The sequence below is a fragment of the Pinus tabuliformis genome, chromosome X (genome assembly GCF_031772625.1).
Source record: "Pinus tabuliformis cultivar Carrire ecotype Pingquan chromosome X, CPIR1, whole genome shotgun sequence".
Taxonomy (NCBI): domain Eukaryota; kingdom Viridiplantae; phylum Streptophyta; class Pinopsida; order Pinales; family Pinaceae; genus Pinus; species Pinus tabuliformis.
In genome coordinates this window covers 50537557-50553282 of record NC_142308.1, presented here as the reverse complement: position 1 = coordinate 50553282, position 15726 = coordinate 50537557, and the positions used below count along the sequence as shown (strand labels likewise).

At 39.3% G+C, this 15726-nt stretch overlaps 1 protein-coding gene across 3 annotated transcripts in view; it reads right to left on the bottom strand.

Annotated features, from left to right (window-relative positions):
* LOC149138279 (phosphomevalonate kinase, peroxisomal-like) overlaps positions 1 to 15726 on the bottom strand; it is a 278660-nt gene that overhangs the window by 118166 nt on the left and 144768 nt on the right. For all 3 annotated transcript variants that reach the window (XM_089452943.1, XM_089452942.1, XM_089452941.1), the window contains 2 exons: positions 12044 to 12159; positions 11766 to 11818 (listed from right to left, as the gene is read on the bottom strand). In XM_089452943.1, coding sequence (XP_089309069.1) covers positions 11766 to 11818; positions 12044 to 12159 — 169 coding nt within the window. The remainder of the gene's footprint in view (positions 1 to 11765; positions 11819 to 12043; positions 12160 to 15726) is intronic.

Genomic DNA, 15726 nt, shown 5'->3' with positions numbered 1-15726 from the left:
ATGCGGGAAAACCGGTGCAGCTATTTGAGGGTTTTATTATTAAGCAATTTCATAATACAATCTGGGTGCCAGAAATGGCTCACCCAACAGAGAATGCTCTCGGCAGTAGTACCTCTCAGTCGGAGACAGATATTCCGGCTAAAAACCCCGGATGTACAATCCCACAGCTCTCAGCTCCAATTTGCCCCACGAAATCTCCTAGCGTCAGCCTCTAGGGCCTCTGCGTCACCCATGCTGGCTCTCTCCTACACTACGCAGCTCTTGGCTGCCTCTGCGTGGCCTCTACCTGGCTCTGCGTCAACCCTCTCCCGGCTTTTGCGATGATGCTCCCAGTACCCTCTCTGACTCTCTGTTTCTATATTCACTGCCCCTCAACTGCAACTCTGATCACTCCTTCAATTTCCTCAGCAAGCCCTACCCCAGAAAATCGAATTTTTTATCAACTCGGTGTGTCATCCAAGTGACCCTCAAGCCTCCTCTTATACTTTTATCATTGACAATTCAACAACCGAGATTAAGTCCCTAATCAACGGCTAAGATTAGATTTGGCTTGATCCATTACTTTTGAACCATTATAACTCAATTTTATATTAATTCACATTAATATTTTATTTTCCCTAAGTCTAAACTTAAGGACTCCATTAAAAATATTAATTATTTTAATATCTCCCATGTTGGTTAGATTCAGCCCAAACCATTTCTGGGTATTGGAAATCGAAGAGGTATTTAGTCTCTCCACCAATTTTCGTGGCTAGAGCACATCTGATGCTACCCCAAATCAACAAAAAGTTGTTGAAGATGCCGACGAAGTACGTGAATGTGCAGAAGTGAATGATAATGTTATATTTCAAAAAAAAAATCCCCCCTTTCCAAACTTAATCTAATTAGCTCACTTTAAAAAAAAATATGTGACCCACTTCTATAAATAAGTGAAAGTCACTTTTACAATGGTACTTTATGAGCTACCCACTAAATTGTAACTTAAATAAAAGATAAAAAGACTTTAGAATTATAAGTGACTCACTTTTTATAATGGGTGAGAACACTTTTACAAAGTAACTTTAAAATATAAGTTACATGTGCTTTTTGAAAAAGTAACTCAACAAAAAGAAAAACTTGAATCCAAGACCTCTATTCTCATAAAGTAACTTTCGACCAAGTCAGCTGGTTTAAAAGGTTAGTAATTTTTGGAAAAGAGGAAGGGGAGTTTTTTTTTTAGTCACTGAAGCTTTGAAGTGCATGCTTACTTGAGAAAGCCCTTTTTGCCTACAAAACAAAAAACCACACAACCCAAAACGGACACGCAAAAAAAAACCAAACCTTACAGCTTGAAGTTAGATTTCACCGGAAACTAAATATTTTCCTAAATGTTTTTGATTTTCCGAGATCACACTAAGGCGCAATGGAAAAGAGCATACGCATGAGGAAAATCTCTCCTTTCTATTTCTGATTTGCCCAGATCACACAGAGTCGCGGGGCAAAGAGCATACACAGAAATGAAAGGTATAGATCCGGTAATAAAAAACAAAGAGATAAATAAACCGAAATAAACTGAAAGATAAATAACCAAAACTGCAAATAAACACTGTATACCTCCAGATCTTAAAAATGACGTATCTAGGGCCAACGCAAACCTTTTTGCGTGAAACGAAAGGGGTTCCCTAACAGAACAGATGCTCCTAACACAATAGAGCAGTCCTCTTGGCCCGAAGCAGTCAAAAACAGTAGATTTAGGAAACGACAGTCGAATGCAGTTGTACCAGATTTGGATTTGGATTAGCAGCGGATGCGGACCTCAAATAGCTCTAATACCATGTAGGAATTTACAGGGTAAGTTCCTTCAATAGAACACCAAGGGACACCGGTCACAAACAGATCACAGATCAGTACACCAGTATCCTTAACGTGGTTAAAACCCTAACAGTCCATAGCGTGAGCCAACGCAGCCACTTCAGGGAATTTATTAATGTAAAAGAAAGAAAATTTACATAAGCTTCTCTCATGAACGGTCACCTTACAAATGACCCTCCATGCTCTTTAAATAGAGATCATGGACCAATCGAGTGTTAAGCCACGAATCAAGTGTTGGTAATACCGAAGAGAGAATCAACCGTCAGATCACTTCATGTCTAGAACATATCGTGATCGTTGGATTGTAAGTTACAAAAGTACATAGTAAAGAAACACACTTTACCTAACTCTACACTAGACCAAGTTATACTTAACTATTTCCTATGTCTCGGAATATCCTAACATCTTTTCGCTGCCCTTCCTTTATCTTAGATTGTAACCATAGCTCTAATACCATGTTGAAGAATCTAGGGCAAGTGTAGTTAATGTGATTCTTCTAGCATGATAACTTCTTGTGAGGTATTTTAATTTTTCTTCTAAGCACAATCTTCACTAGTTGTTATTAGAGTGTATCTTCTTATATTCATCAAATAGTTACCAAAAACAAAGAGACGAGAACACAACATATTGGCTTTCTGCCAGGGACAAAACCTCTCCCTCTTGGAGAGAAAAACCAGCACAAAATTCTTCTTATAGAGATTCCAATTGACGAATACCAAGACCATGACCCTTGACCTTCTAAGTCACTCCAAGACCAAGACATCAATCCTCTTCTTTGTCACTGTTGAGATCATCATCACTGTACTGTTGAGATCTTCATTACTGCTGCCATCACCGAGAACATCACTACTGCATATTCATAGAGATCTTCACCATATTAACGAGGTCATCATATCGTTCTTCATTATGACCTTAGTTCATGTAATGCTCTGAGATCTTCATCGTAACCTTCTCTTCGATAGGCTTATGATCAAGAATATTATGTCAAGAATATCACTTTGTCAAGTATGCTGATAGAGTATTATGCCGAGACAGTATGTATGTTGAGACAGTGTGTCACTGTGAGGAATATTCATGAGGTATACTGAGATCATGACTCTATGTTGAGATAGAGACACGAGACCTTCTTTATCGCCCCTATGCCAAAACTGTACCTTTGTGGCATCCATCCAAAATTGTCTCACTATTTTTCCATCTGAACTGCGAGGATCTCATACCTATAACCATCCTGCAACTATCCAAAAGTCACAGAGAATCTGAGTCTCTATCCTCACCCGAAGTTGCAAAGAAGTCCGAATTGGTGGCCTCTTGTAATGCGGATTGCAGACCATGTACCCAATAGAATCATCTCAGATAAATGCGAGTTCCTATTCCGCTCTTTTGCGGTGACCCTAGTTGGGTATATATAGTGATTATGTTTCCATATTAAGTCGACTTCACCAAGTCAACCGTTGTGTCTATTATATAAGCCGACATGACATTTTTATATATATTTTGAGGCCGACATGATTGTTCTCTTCATTGTTTTGCTTGTTGCCTTCTTCAAGAGGATTGTGCTTGTCTTGGAGGGCTAATCTAATCACTAGGTAGACTCATATACATTACATATATGCTCAAGAAGAGCTCTTTATACATGTCTTTGACTCTTTGACTTTCCTAGACCTATGAAATGAGCAAGAAACTCATTCTTATAATTTACAAAAATAATATTTCTTTTTCTTGACAAGTACAAAGATCAAAATTACATTTGTAAATACCGAACCTAGTTACACTTTCTTCAACACCTTTGTGCTAGAGTGTGATGCCTCCATGAAGGGGTTGGGGTTGTTTTGACACGGGGGGGCCATCCTGTTGCGTTTGAGAGAAGGAAACTATTACCTCATGACTGGTTGTACTCTATGTACGACAAGGAGATGTTGGCAGTGATGCATGCACTGGCCAAATTCAGACAATATCTAGTGGGCAACCGGTTCAAAGTGAAGACTAATCACAACAGTCTTTGATTCTTCTTGGAGCAGTCATTAGAGAGGCAGCAAAAATGGGTGAGTAAGCTCCAAGCTTACGATTTTGAGATTGAGTATGTGAAGGGCAAACAGAATGTGGTAGCAGATGCCCTCTCTAGGAGACCAACAAAACTGTCTTTGATGGATGTCACGCAGGATTGGAAGGCTCAACTATTGGTTGAGTACTCCAAGGACAGGCAGGATTGTGATACATTGGATGGCACACATGGGGATGACTGATTTTGGGTGATGGACGATGTGATTTACTACAAGGGCAGAATCTATGTGGTGTCGGGATCTCAGCTCAAGGAGAGGATCATGCAAGCAACCCACGATTCTCCACTAGCAGGGCACCCAGGCTTCCTCAAGACATATCGTGTTGTCAGGGAGAGATTCTCTTGGCGGGGGCTCAAGGGAGATGTTTTGAAGCACGTGAAGGAGTGCGTGGATTTCCAGAGAAACAAGGTGGAGCTGACCCACCCGGCCAGTTTGCTATAGTCGCTTCCCATTATGGAGAGGAAGTGGGAGATCGTATCCATGGACTTCATCATCGGGCTTTCAGCTACGTCGGGGCGGGACTGCATCTATGTTGTGATCGATAGATTGACCAAGTTTGCCCATTTCTTTGCTATTTCATCAAGATGTTCAGCCTCCCAGGTGGCTGAGTTGTTCTTTCGGGAGGATTTCTCATTGCATGGTCTTCCCAAAACCATTGTGAGTGATAGGGACATCAGATTTATGGGGGCTCTTAGCAAGAGTTTTTCTGGCTAGTGGAGACAGAGCTTACACCTAGCACTAGCTATCACCCCCAAACTGATGGGCAAACAGAGATTGTGAAAAAATGGTTGGAAGGGTACCTGTGCAACTACGTGACTAGGCAACAGAGCGTGTGGGTCAAGTGGCTACATCTCGGGAAATTCTACTGCAACACAACTTATCATATTTCCATTGGTATGTCCCCTTTCCGAGCTCTTTATGGATACGATGATCTTACTTTTTCTGACATGGTGTTTGGAGATAGCAAGGCCCCGTGGGCCAAGGACTGGGTTCAAGAGAGCCACGAGATTCTTCGGGCTCTCAAGAACAATTTGTAGGTGGCCCAAAATCAGCAAAATATATATGATGATAAGCACAATGTGGAGAGACAGTTTGAAGTAGGGGACATGGTCTACCTACACTTGCAGTCGTATAGATAGTCTTCACTCAAGCAGAAGGGTACAGAAAAATTGTGGCCACGCTTCTATGGGCCTTACCGGGTGGTCAGGACGGTAGGCGAGGTGGCCTATGAGTTGGAGTTGCCTTCAGAGAGCTAGATTCACAACGTGTTCCATGTCTCATGCCTGAAAAGGCGTTGGGACAGCAGGTCATAGCAACAACCAAGTTGCCTCCGTTGGATGATGAGGGGCATTTGATTTTGACACTAGAGCTCATACTAGAGATTCGAGAGAGGAATTTGAGAAACAAGGTGGTCAGGGAGCTTTTGGTCAAATGGAAGATTTATCGGAGGAGGACGCTACATGGGAGAATGAGCTGAATTTACAACCTCCAGTTTTACAGTTGCTTGGGGTTAAGCAACATCCGAGAGGGGAGGATTGTAATGTTCCTTCCTAAATTTTGCTAATGTTTGGAAAATAACTTTTTGACAATTTTGATTAATACTAGCTCAAGGCAAATTTTGGTGGAAAACATAGGACAAATACTTTATTTGTATGCTAGTGGAATATGCGGCCCACATAAAGTACACACTTGGGGAAGAAGGAATTTGAATTCCTTGAAGCAAATCGAATTGGTGGAGGGACCCACAAGGGATACATGGCCAACAATTATAAAAGGAAGGAATGAGAGAGCAATGGGGGTATTTTGTCTATTTGAAAATCGAATTTTCCTTAGTTGTTCAGCTGAGCCAATATTGTGTTGTTTAGCACAAGAGCTTCCCAAGGAGAGAAGCTCAACCTTTCTTCGGTGGACTTCAAGTGCCACCCAAGGAAAGCTTTCCTTCATCACTGAGATTGGAAGAAGCATTAGCTACAGGTCCCATGCACTTCTGGGGGTAGAGCACGCAGTTTGGGAGCCACCACTGCACAGAGGGAGAAGACACTTGTTGTTGTGGAGCAGTGTTGTCAGGAATTGACCAAAAAAGCTACAGGAGTGTTCTTTCATCATTTTCAAGAGTGTGGAGGGCAGCTACAGCCAAGAGGACTGCGTCATCTCCTCCATGACTGCGTAGTCATTGGAGTGAGGCTTTTTTAGTGCAGCACCATTCGGGGGAGTTTGGAGTTCGGGTGCTGGGAAATCATTTGGAGGGCCATTTGAGGAGGATTGTTGGAGCTGGGAGAGAAAAGATTGACAAGAGTAGCCATAGTAACATATTTCGAAATTGGAGGAGGGCCAAGCTGTGAAGGGTTGAAATTTGAAGGTTGGAACCAAGGGAAACTCTATCTGGGTTTTTCTAGGTTTTTGGCAAGGATCACATTCCCAATTTCCAAGAATTTTCTGGGCACTCTAGACTGGCCAAATCAGGCAGAGAAGTCAGGCAACAGTGTAGTTTTCGAGCAGCAGCGCAGTTTTCTGGAGGAGCTTGCTATTGTAGCTGTTGGGCTTTCATGTATTCATCACCCGGTGCTTGTAGCTTGCCTTGTGCAAGCCCAGGAGCATTTTCTCCAACTCATTTGTACCACAACAACTATTAGTAATAAAATCTTGGCCAGTTTATGGATTTGGAGAAATTTCTGGTTTATGTGTATGCATTTCTGAATATTTCTGTGTTTCTATCTTTGCATGTCTTTGTTATCATTGTAAAATTTCCATTAAGAATATTACATTGTCTCAAAGCTTTCATGTTAGCATTATCAAACATTGAAAATTAAAATTTTGAAGTGTCAGACCTTTCCTACTAGCATTATCATGTGCTATAATTCCTATAGGTAATTAATAACTTACTTATATGACTATATAACCTATAGATTACTAAAACGTAATTTAACTAAAAATCTAAAGAGTATTTGATTTTTAAGGTTTCAAATAGTTGGCAAATATCCTTAAAAAAAGAAAAAAGTAAACCAAAAACTCAAATGTTATTTGCTTGGGATCCAGCGTGTGAGGGCTTGTTGGCACAGGATCTGTTTCAGTAGAATGTGATACATTTTCAGGTTTGAAGGATATGTTTACGTGGCGGATCCTACGTGGATTTGGATGACTCAGCATCCATATCTGTATCTGAAACGCGGATCCACAGATCTAGCATCAAGACCCCATGGACCCACTAACATACACACACACACACACACATATAAGAAAATGATATTGAAACTATCAAAGTATTTAAGTTTTAACATTGTAATTTAGGATATAGATACAGATTCATGAATAAATGAGCAAGTGCCAAGGCCCACGACCTAAGGAAATCACACTACAACAAAAACCTACATATCATTGAAATTAATGCCTATATTGGGATCCTCATCATCAAATATCACCCTTTAGGCATTAAAATAAGATAGAAAAAGCTTAACATGTCAAATCCAGAGTTTCTTTGAGTGATGGGTACACTATTACTAGGCTCGTGATAGAAGAGTTAAAGGACCAATGTCACTAACATCAAGGTACACAGAAGGCTTGGTGTTCTTGATTCAATCAAAACATTGCAATTACCCCAATCCTCAAATCCTAAAAAAATTTAAGTCTATTGGCTCTTGAGTGCAATCTTAAATTTCACTTTCCCATATGATATCCAATGAGGTTTGGAACCAATCTCAAATATCCTTAACAAATTAATGGTAATGTTAAAAATTTAAGCAATACCTTAAGAATTTAATATTACCATTAATTATGTAGCATATTCTTAACATTACCATTAATTACTTAGCATTAGTCGGGTCCTAGGGTTGAATATTGGGCAACCCCACTCACAAAAATAAAAATAAAAATTGCGTTCAGCCCACACATGCCACACAAGCATGTTGTACCAACCCACATGTATCGTACAGACACTAAAACATAGGTTATGGTGCCTAAAACACATTTCAGTGGTGTTTCAGGGTTTTTGTACCGAAAAATGGTTGGTACCTATTAGTTTATGTAGCTCGGACAGGGGTTATAGTCTCAAGTTGTGTCAATGAGGCTAGGAAAACAAGAGGATTAATTATGTCCAAGCCCAGTTTATTTTATAGAGTGAAAATGTCTTAATTAGATTTATTAACCAATTTGAATTATTTTCCTAACTTAGGAAAAATGGTTAACTAATCAGTATTAATTGATACAAGTCAATTTCTCTCTAGACTTCTAGAAAAGTGATTTGATGAGTTCAAGATGATTTTAGCCATCAATTGTGATTAGATAGTGGTCATTGATTGCTCAACGAGAGATTATAAGAAGAAACCGATGAGCATCTTGGAGACACAATTCGAGTGAGCAAGGGCACAGTGAGCGTGGGTTGACACCAGCAAAGGGTTCCATAGTGATTGAGATCAATTTGCCAAAGAAAAATTCTTCATGGTGATGTACAATTTCTCAGTGACAGAGGGAGATCGAGTTATTTTGTAGAGGCCGAATTTCTCAAGGTGTTGTGAATTGACAAGGAGAAGTCGATTTGCCAAAGAGAAAGGAAATTTGCCAAGAGGTTTATTTGCAAGGGGAAAAGACAAGTTTGCTAATTGTTGTAGCTGCTACAACACCACCCACAATTTTTTGCCTTGTATATCTAAATTTTGGGTCCCCCTGTGCTTTTCAAGGTCTTAGTGAATTCCTTCTCGATTGCAATGGTCAAAACCCTTTATTAGCCTAGTTATCATCAAGGCTACAAGTGCTTGTATGTCCATGAGGCACATCTCCTATGCTTATATGTCTTGCTTTATCCTCATCATTAGGGTTTATGGCATTTTGCATTCATTCATCTTGTAAAGGATGTTTCAGCATTGCCTCTCCATTGGTGTTTATGTAGGTTAAGGGAATTAATTTTTTAAGAAGGTGTCGAGGCTATACTTGTGTGTGCCTTTTGTATGCCCAGGATCTAGGACAAGGTTGCAGTCAAAATAGGAGTCTTACTACCTCTAGTAACAACTCCTAATGGGAGCATATACTATTATGTTAGTAGGGTTATAAGATGCATTAGGATTCATCTGTGGTTCAACGTCAACATATTGTCGCAAGGATCAATCTGGTTCATCCATACTTAAGTCTGCGAGCGATAATGAGTTCAGAGTCCCCTCCACTTGAAATTTCATCGGGCTCCTTTCCCTTTGAAATTTTAAGCTTTATTACTCCTTTGACCTTACTTGGGTTGCATTGAATCTTTGCAGGCTTCTCCTTAAACTTTGAAGGATTTGTATTTTATGCCTTTGCCACAAGTTGCAGTCAGAACTTGCAGTGCTAGTCTACTTCGTTTCTAGAAATGTGATTTGAGACTAGCCTATCTAGCCTCTGTTGATGCGATTTGAGACTAGCCTATCTAGCCTCTACTGATGCGATTTGAGACTAGCGTTTGTTGATGCGATTTGTGACTAGCCTCTGCTGATGTGATTTGCGACTAGCCTATCTAGCCTTTGCTTATGCGATTTGCGACTAGCTTATCTAGCCCCTGCTGATGCAATTTGTGACTAGCCTATCTAGCCTAATGTAGCCTTATCCTCATCATTAGGGTTTATGGCATTTTGCATTCATTCATCTTGTAAAGGATGTTTCAGCACTGCCTCTCCATTGGTGTTTATGTAGGTTAAAGGAATTAATTTGTGACTAGCCTTATCCTCATCATTAGGGTTTATGGCATTTTGCATTCATTCATTTTGTAAAGGATGTTTCAGCACTGCCTCTCCATTGGTGTTTATGTAGGTTAAGGGAATTAATTTTTTAAGAAGGTATCGAGGCTATACTTGTGTGTGCCTTTTGTATGCCCAGGATCTTGGACAAGGTTGCAGTCAAAATAGGAGTCTTACTACCACTAGTAACAACTCCTAATGGGAGCATATACTATTATAGTATTATGTTAGTGGGGTTATAAGATGCATTAGGATTCAACTGTGGTTCAACGTCAGCATATTGTCGCAAGGATCAATCTGGCTCATCCATACTTAAGTCTGCGAGCGATAATGAGTTCGGAGTCTCCTCCACTTGAAATTTCCTCAAGCTCCTTTCCCTTTGAAATTTTAAAATTTATCACTCCTTTGACCTTACTTGGGTTGCATTGAATCTTTGTAGGCTTTTCCTTAAACTTTGAAGGATTTGTATTTTATGCCTTTGCCACAAGTTGCAGTCAGAACTTGCAGTGCTAGTCTACTTCATTTCTAGAAATGCGATTTGAGACTAGCCTATCTAGCCTCTGTTGATGCGATTTGAGGCTAGCCTATCCAGCCTCTACTGATGCGATTTGTGACTAGCCTCTGCTGATGTGATTTGCGACTAGCCTATCTAGCCTTTGCTTATGCAATTTGCGACTAGCTTATCTAGCCCCTGCTGATGCAATTTGTGACTAGCCTCTGGTGATGCGATTTGTGACTAGCCTCTGCTGATGTTATTTGCAACTAGCCTATCTAACCTCTGTCAATGCAAGTTGAGACTAGCCTTTGCTGATGCAATTTGAGACTAGCCTATATTTTGTTCAGCACTCATGGCAGTGTCTACTGCATTTTTGGTCTCTATTGCTGTCTACTTCTGGTTACTTAGCTTCATTATTTTTATGTGTGTTGTTATAGCAAGATTTTGGCATGTATCTGTTCATCATTTTCCATGTCCCACTTTTATTGGCATCATGGATTTTTGGATGTGTCTCTACAATGGATTATTAAATTTCCTTTAACCCAGCACCCGGCATTTAATTACTAGTATAAAATTTACTGAATAAACACACAACCAGTTTCCTAACAAATATTTAGCTAAAGCTCAATTACACAACCAATCTCAACAACAATGACACATACAGACTCCTGCCCAATCAAATCAGTTCATCATTAAAATAACTCATAACCTACTTTGGCTCTCGTCCTGGGATAATGACTGAACTAAGGAATTACATATATTACAATAACCTGGAGTTATCCACCTGATCAAGCCCCAGATCTGTCCTTTGATCTTCCTCGACTGATCTAGATCTGCTTTCCTCATTGTTCCTTGCACCTACCCCGGACCTGGCACACTAGAGTATCACACTCTTCCTCTTCCTTAGGCTAGTGCCACTCTATGGTGTGTCTTTCTCCTCTCTTCAACCTTGCTTTTATGAATTTACAGTCGAGATTATATCTCGCCTCACTTGAGATCAATGGCTAAGATTAAACTTACTCACTAAAGTAAATTACTTACTTTTCGTAAGTTTCTATTAGCTCAATAAGCCAACATATTAATATGTGTTTTTTCCCTAAGTTAGACTTAGGCTAAGCTACATTAGCAACTTGTTTAACCTAGAGCAAGTATCCTAAGGAAAACTTGTGGGCAACACGCCTAGACACTTAGGCCTGTGCAGAAGTACCTGCCTGAGCTACAAACCTCAACATGGATCTGCAAGTTGACGTTTTTCAAGTGTTCATCTTCTTCTGTTTGGACTACAATGAACTCGCTGTTGTTAACATCTCTGTGCCATTGTGGTGGTATTTCAATGTGCAAGGAGACCACTTCTTCTTGGAAATTAATATATTCCTTCTTTCTATCACCAATTTTTAGTTCATATTGTGCAAAGTTGACCGAGATACAGATAAACAAAGGCATTCCTTTTTATCTCTTAAAAGTCCATATTTCAAAATATATGTGCGGACCTATCTCAAAATGTGCATGCAATAAAAAGGAACATAAAGAACAGAAAAAAGGCCTATGTTCCAACTGCAAGGAAGAAAACAACTGAAAGAAAAAGCACAGATAAATAAAAAAAAAGTTTTGGGATTTCTTGATAATATTCGTTTACAAAGCAGAAGATGAGAAAAAGCATACTTGTTTACGGTAGGAATAAAAGTCGTTGCTGCCAAAAATAGTGATCTCAAGTCCTGCATTGTCAAATTCATCAGCAAAGCTTGTTCATACATATAAATCAAAATGGATAAATATTATTAATGACAATCATTTCCATGGAAAGTAAAATCACAAGTCAAAAATGAAACATTAATCAGTGGGTCACATATGGTATTTTAGTCTACAGGTGTAACACTACTTCAGAAGAATGAATACATACAGAGAGAGAGCAGATAAGAATAGACAAAAATCAATAGCACCTTGTAAAAGAAGTTTGTGAAGCATGTCTTGCTTGTCGTGGTTATCAACAAAGGCTTCTTTTGCAGCTGCAACAGCAAATTGCACTGCTTGTTCCACAAAAGGATTACCATTGCTACTGAAAACTCCAATATGAGCATTATTTAGCATTCCCAACTTCAAAGTATTTGTTCACTAAACAATGTGTTTCTCAAATAACAAAAAATTGCAATCAAATTTATTTGGAGTTTGGAATCTACATAATTAACAGTAGTAATTTTGAAAAAAACAATAGTTATATGGAAAATATGCAAAACAATCATCTCCAATTTTTCAAGGTGGATGAGATGTAAAATCTAGTATGATAAGACCCAACAATTCATACTAAGTGAAGAATGTCTTCATAAAGATACATGACTACAAGCTCTAACTTGTGTACATATTGTGATAGTTTACTGACAATAGACCCTTTGGTACAATATACTGATAGAGACAAATTTGGAAAAAGAAGAAGCCAAAGAGAACTTCTAAAAGTGTCAAGAGGTGGACATAGCCTCGCAAAGAATTAGGATACTTATACTGAGATTCTTATAATGAGCGTATACTGAGATTTGAGGCCTTTATTTATGAGCCAGCCAGTTACATAACTGAGGAAACAGTTACCAATGAACTTTCATAAAAAGACTTCACAAAAATATTACCAATCACATTATACATGTGTCTACCAACATAAAATACAATAGGACTAGTATAAAAGGATGAGAAAAAAATGCCCTTCTGTGCTCACTGTTACCCACCTAACGGCACAGAAGTTACCTTTAGTGATTTCTGATTGTTGATCATTCAATTTGCTAAGAATTAGGAAATCCAAGGGGGCGTAAGTTCTTCTCAAATAGATGATAACATGCTGTCATCAGTTTGCAAGGTTATACAGTCAATTGGTTTCTTGGACTAGCTTTTTGTTTTGACAAAGCTGCCATGGATGCAATGCAGTTTGTCAATCTCGTTTTTAATTTAGTTACGTATCCAGATTTGCCAAAGAGTAGAGCAGCACCCTCGCCCTGACATGTGACATTGAGAGATTGCACATCAGTCAGCAACAGGTACAATTCCAGGGGGTTCATGTAGGCATACAAAATGCTACAGGGGACTTTCGGATGGGTTCACGATGTCCCTCTTTCACTGTGTAAAGTCCCCAATTTTTGCATCATCTTGTGATGAGATTAGGAGTTTCCAAAGCTCGTGTCAGCCAGGTCACAGGAGTAGGATTATATTATTGGTGGGCGCAGAGGGTTTTGAGGAGTTTTCAGGGGGGGCAACTAGGATCGCTTGCCATTTTTCGTCATCAGGATCAGTTCTGCACAGTTCAATCTTGGTTCCACTGCATTTCGACGATTTCCATAAAACGGAGTTATTAACAAGCATGTTTTAATTAATTATGTTTAAGGTGTCGTTCTGGGTTGATTACTTGGAGAAACACCTTAGTGTATGTTAATTTGGCAGCTCTGAAACAAAATCCCTCCTTTGAATAGCCTTCCTCATCAAGAAAGACCCCTACTAGCCCTTGAAAGAATTTAATTTGGTCAAGGAAAAATATAATTTGTAAGGTGAAACCCACATGTGCACAAATGTTTAGGTCAGCCTAAAGGAAAAATTGGGTCTCCTCCACCACATATAAATAGACCTCATGTCACATCAATTTGAAGCATCATCACATTATCACATCTTCTCTCTCTTCATTTGATTGGTTCGTACAGGTCTGAAATAAGGAGGCCTGAGCTCACATACACGAAGGGAAGGGAGCATTTTCTGATTTCTGCATTGACTTTTTGATTGGAACAGTTTGTCCAGCCGTGGACCAACTTTTACTTGATGTTTTGACTTGGTTTTACTTGGAAAAATTCGATTTCGGAAGGCCGAATTGATTGATAAATAAGCCAAATTTTTCTGGGCAGTTTGACTTGGGTTGACCACAGACCTTGACCTCAGTTGACAGCAAAAAATTCTGAACTTTGACTGCAGACTTTCTCTCTCCTTTGACCAAACTTTTGAGGACTATTTTGACTGAAGTTTGACCAGCAAGGAAAGCTGCATTTATTGGCAGGTTGATCGACCCTTTTTGGAGCAGCTTTGAACATTGACTTGTGGACTGATCAGGGCATCATCTCTCATTGGATATGGGTTAGTTAAATTGGATAGTCAAAGTTGTTGACCTTTGACTCATTGTTGATGAATTGGAACATTGTATCTCTTTGTTGAACATTTGATGACAATCTAATAGAAGAAGAATTTTGAAAGGGTTTTCCCCCATGTGGGGGTTTTCCCTAGGCTTTGACCAAATCTTGTGTCTCTTGTTATTGCTCTTGGTTCTCTTCTATTGTGCATTGGATTTATTGTTCTATTTACAATTGCTTACTGTCATTGGAAGATAGAATTTATTTGAAAAGTGATTGCTACTTGAAGAAGAATTGGATAAGTGATTGTGTCAAGCATAGAACACTGAAAATTTAACATGGTATCAAAGCTAACGTGAAGACAAGCCCAAGAAGACAAGAACAAGCAATCATATTTGGAAGAAATTGAAGGAACCTATTTGACTTGGTCAGGGTGTCTACCTCATACTTCAAGGATTCAAAGAAGCTGAATGACTCGTCAATCTTTGTCACTTGGAAGATCAGGATGGAAGTGACCTTGGATGAAAATGATGTCTTGGAATATGTGGAAGGAAAGGTACCTGAGCCTTCGGAGAATGTTTTTTCTGCTGTCAAGGCCAAGTACAAGAAAAGTGAGATCAAAGCAAAAAATTCATTATATATTCTTTAAGAGATCATTTGCTTACCTACATTGCAAAGTTCAAGAAGTCCAAAGATATCTATTATAAGATGGATGAGATGTATGAGGTCAACAATTTGAATCACATTCTTTCCTCCAAGAATCAACTCAAGGACATCAAAATGAACAAGGGGGAGATTGTCGAATCATATTTCATGAGGATATCCCAACTAAGGGATCAATTGCAGATTGTTGGAGAACCTATATTTGATAGAGAGTTGGTGCCCATTGCTCTTCAAGGCCTTCCTCCTATTGTGGAGACCTTCATTACTACTAAAAGCAACAATGACAAGTCCTGGACATTTGATGAGTTCGTTGGCATGTGTACTCAAGAAGAAACTAGGATGATATCTAGAGGAAGGATTCAAAAGCATGAAGAAGGAGAGCCCTCTGCATTTGCTACACAGGAAAAGAAGAGGAAAGGAAGAGCAATACCATCTAGTTAAAGAAATCCCGCTCCAGAATTCAATGACTCCCATAGAAGATTCAAAAGGGGATTATCAAAAGTTGAATGTTACAATTGCCACAAGCATGGTCACTATGCCCGAGATTGTGCGGAAAAGAGAGATGCTCCAAGGTCTAACTTCAATCATGGCTACGACAACAACAGGTTCAATGATAGAAGAAGAAGAGATGCTCCTGATGATCAAGAAGACGGCCATTGTCCTCAAAAGAGATCAAGAAACTCAAGCTATGGAAATAATGCAGCTGCTACTCAATATGAACATATTCTTATTTCTGCACTTTCTAGTTCCTCTCCTCCAGATTCGTTTGATAGTTGGTTGGTAGATAGTGGGGCCTCTAGACATTTCTTTGGGTCTTTAAGTCCTCTCAAACCTGGTTGAGAGGGAGACTAATTTAAAATTATTCTCGG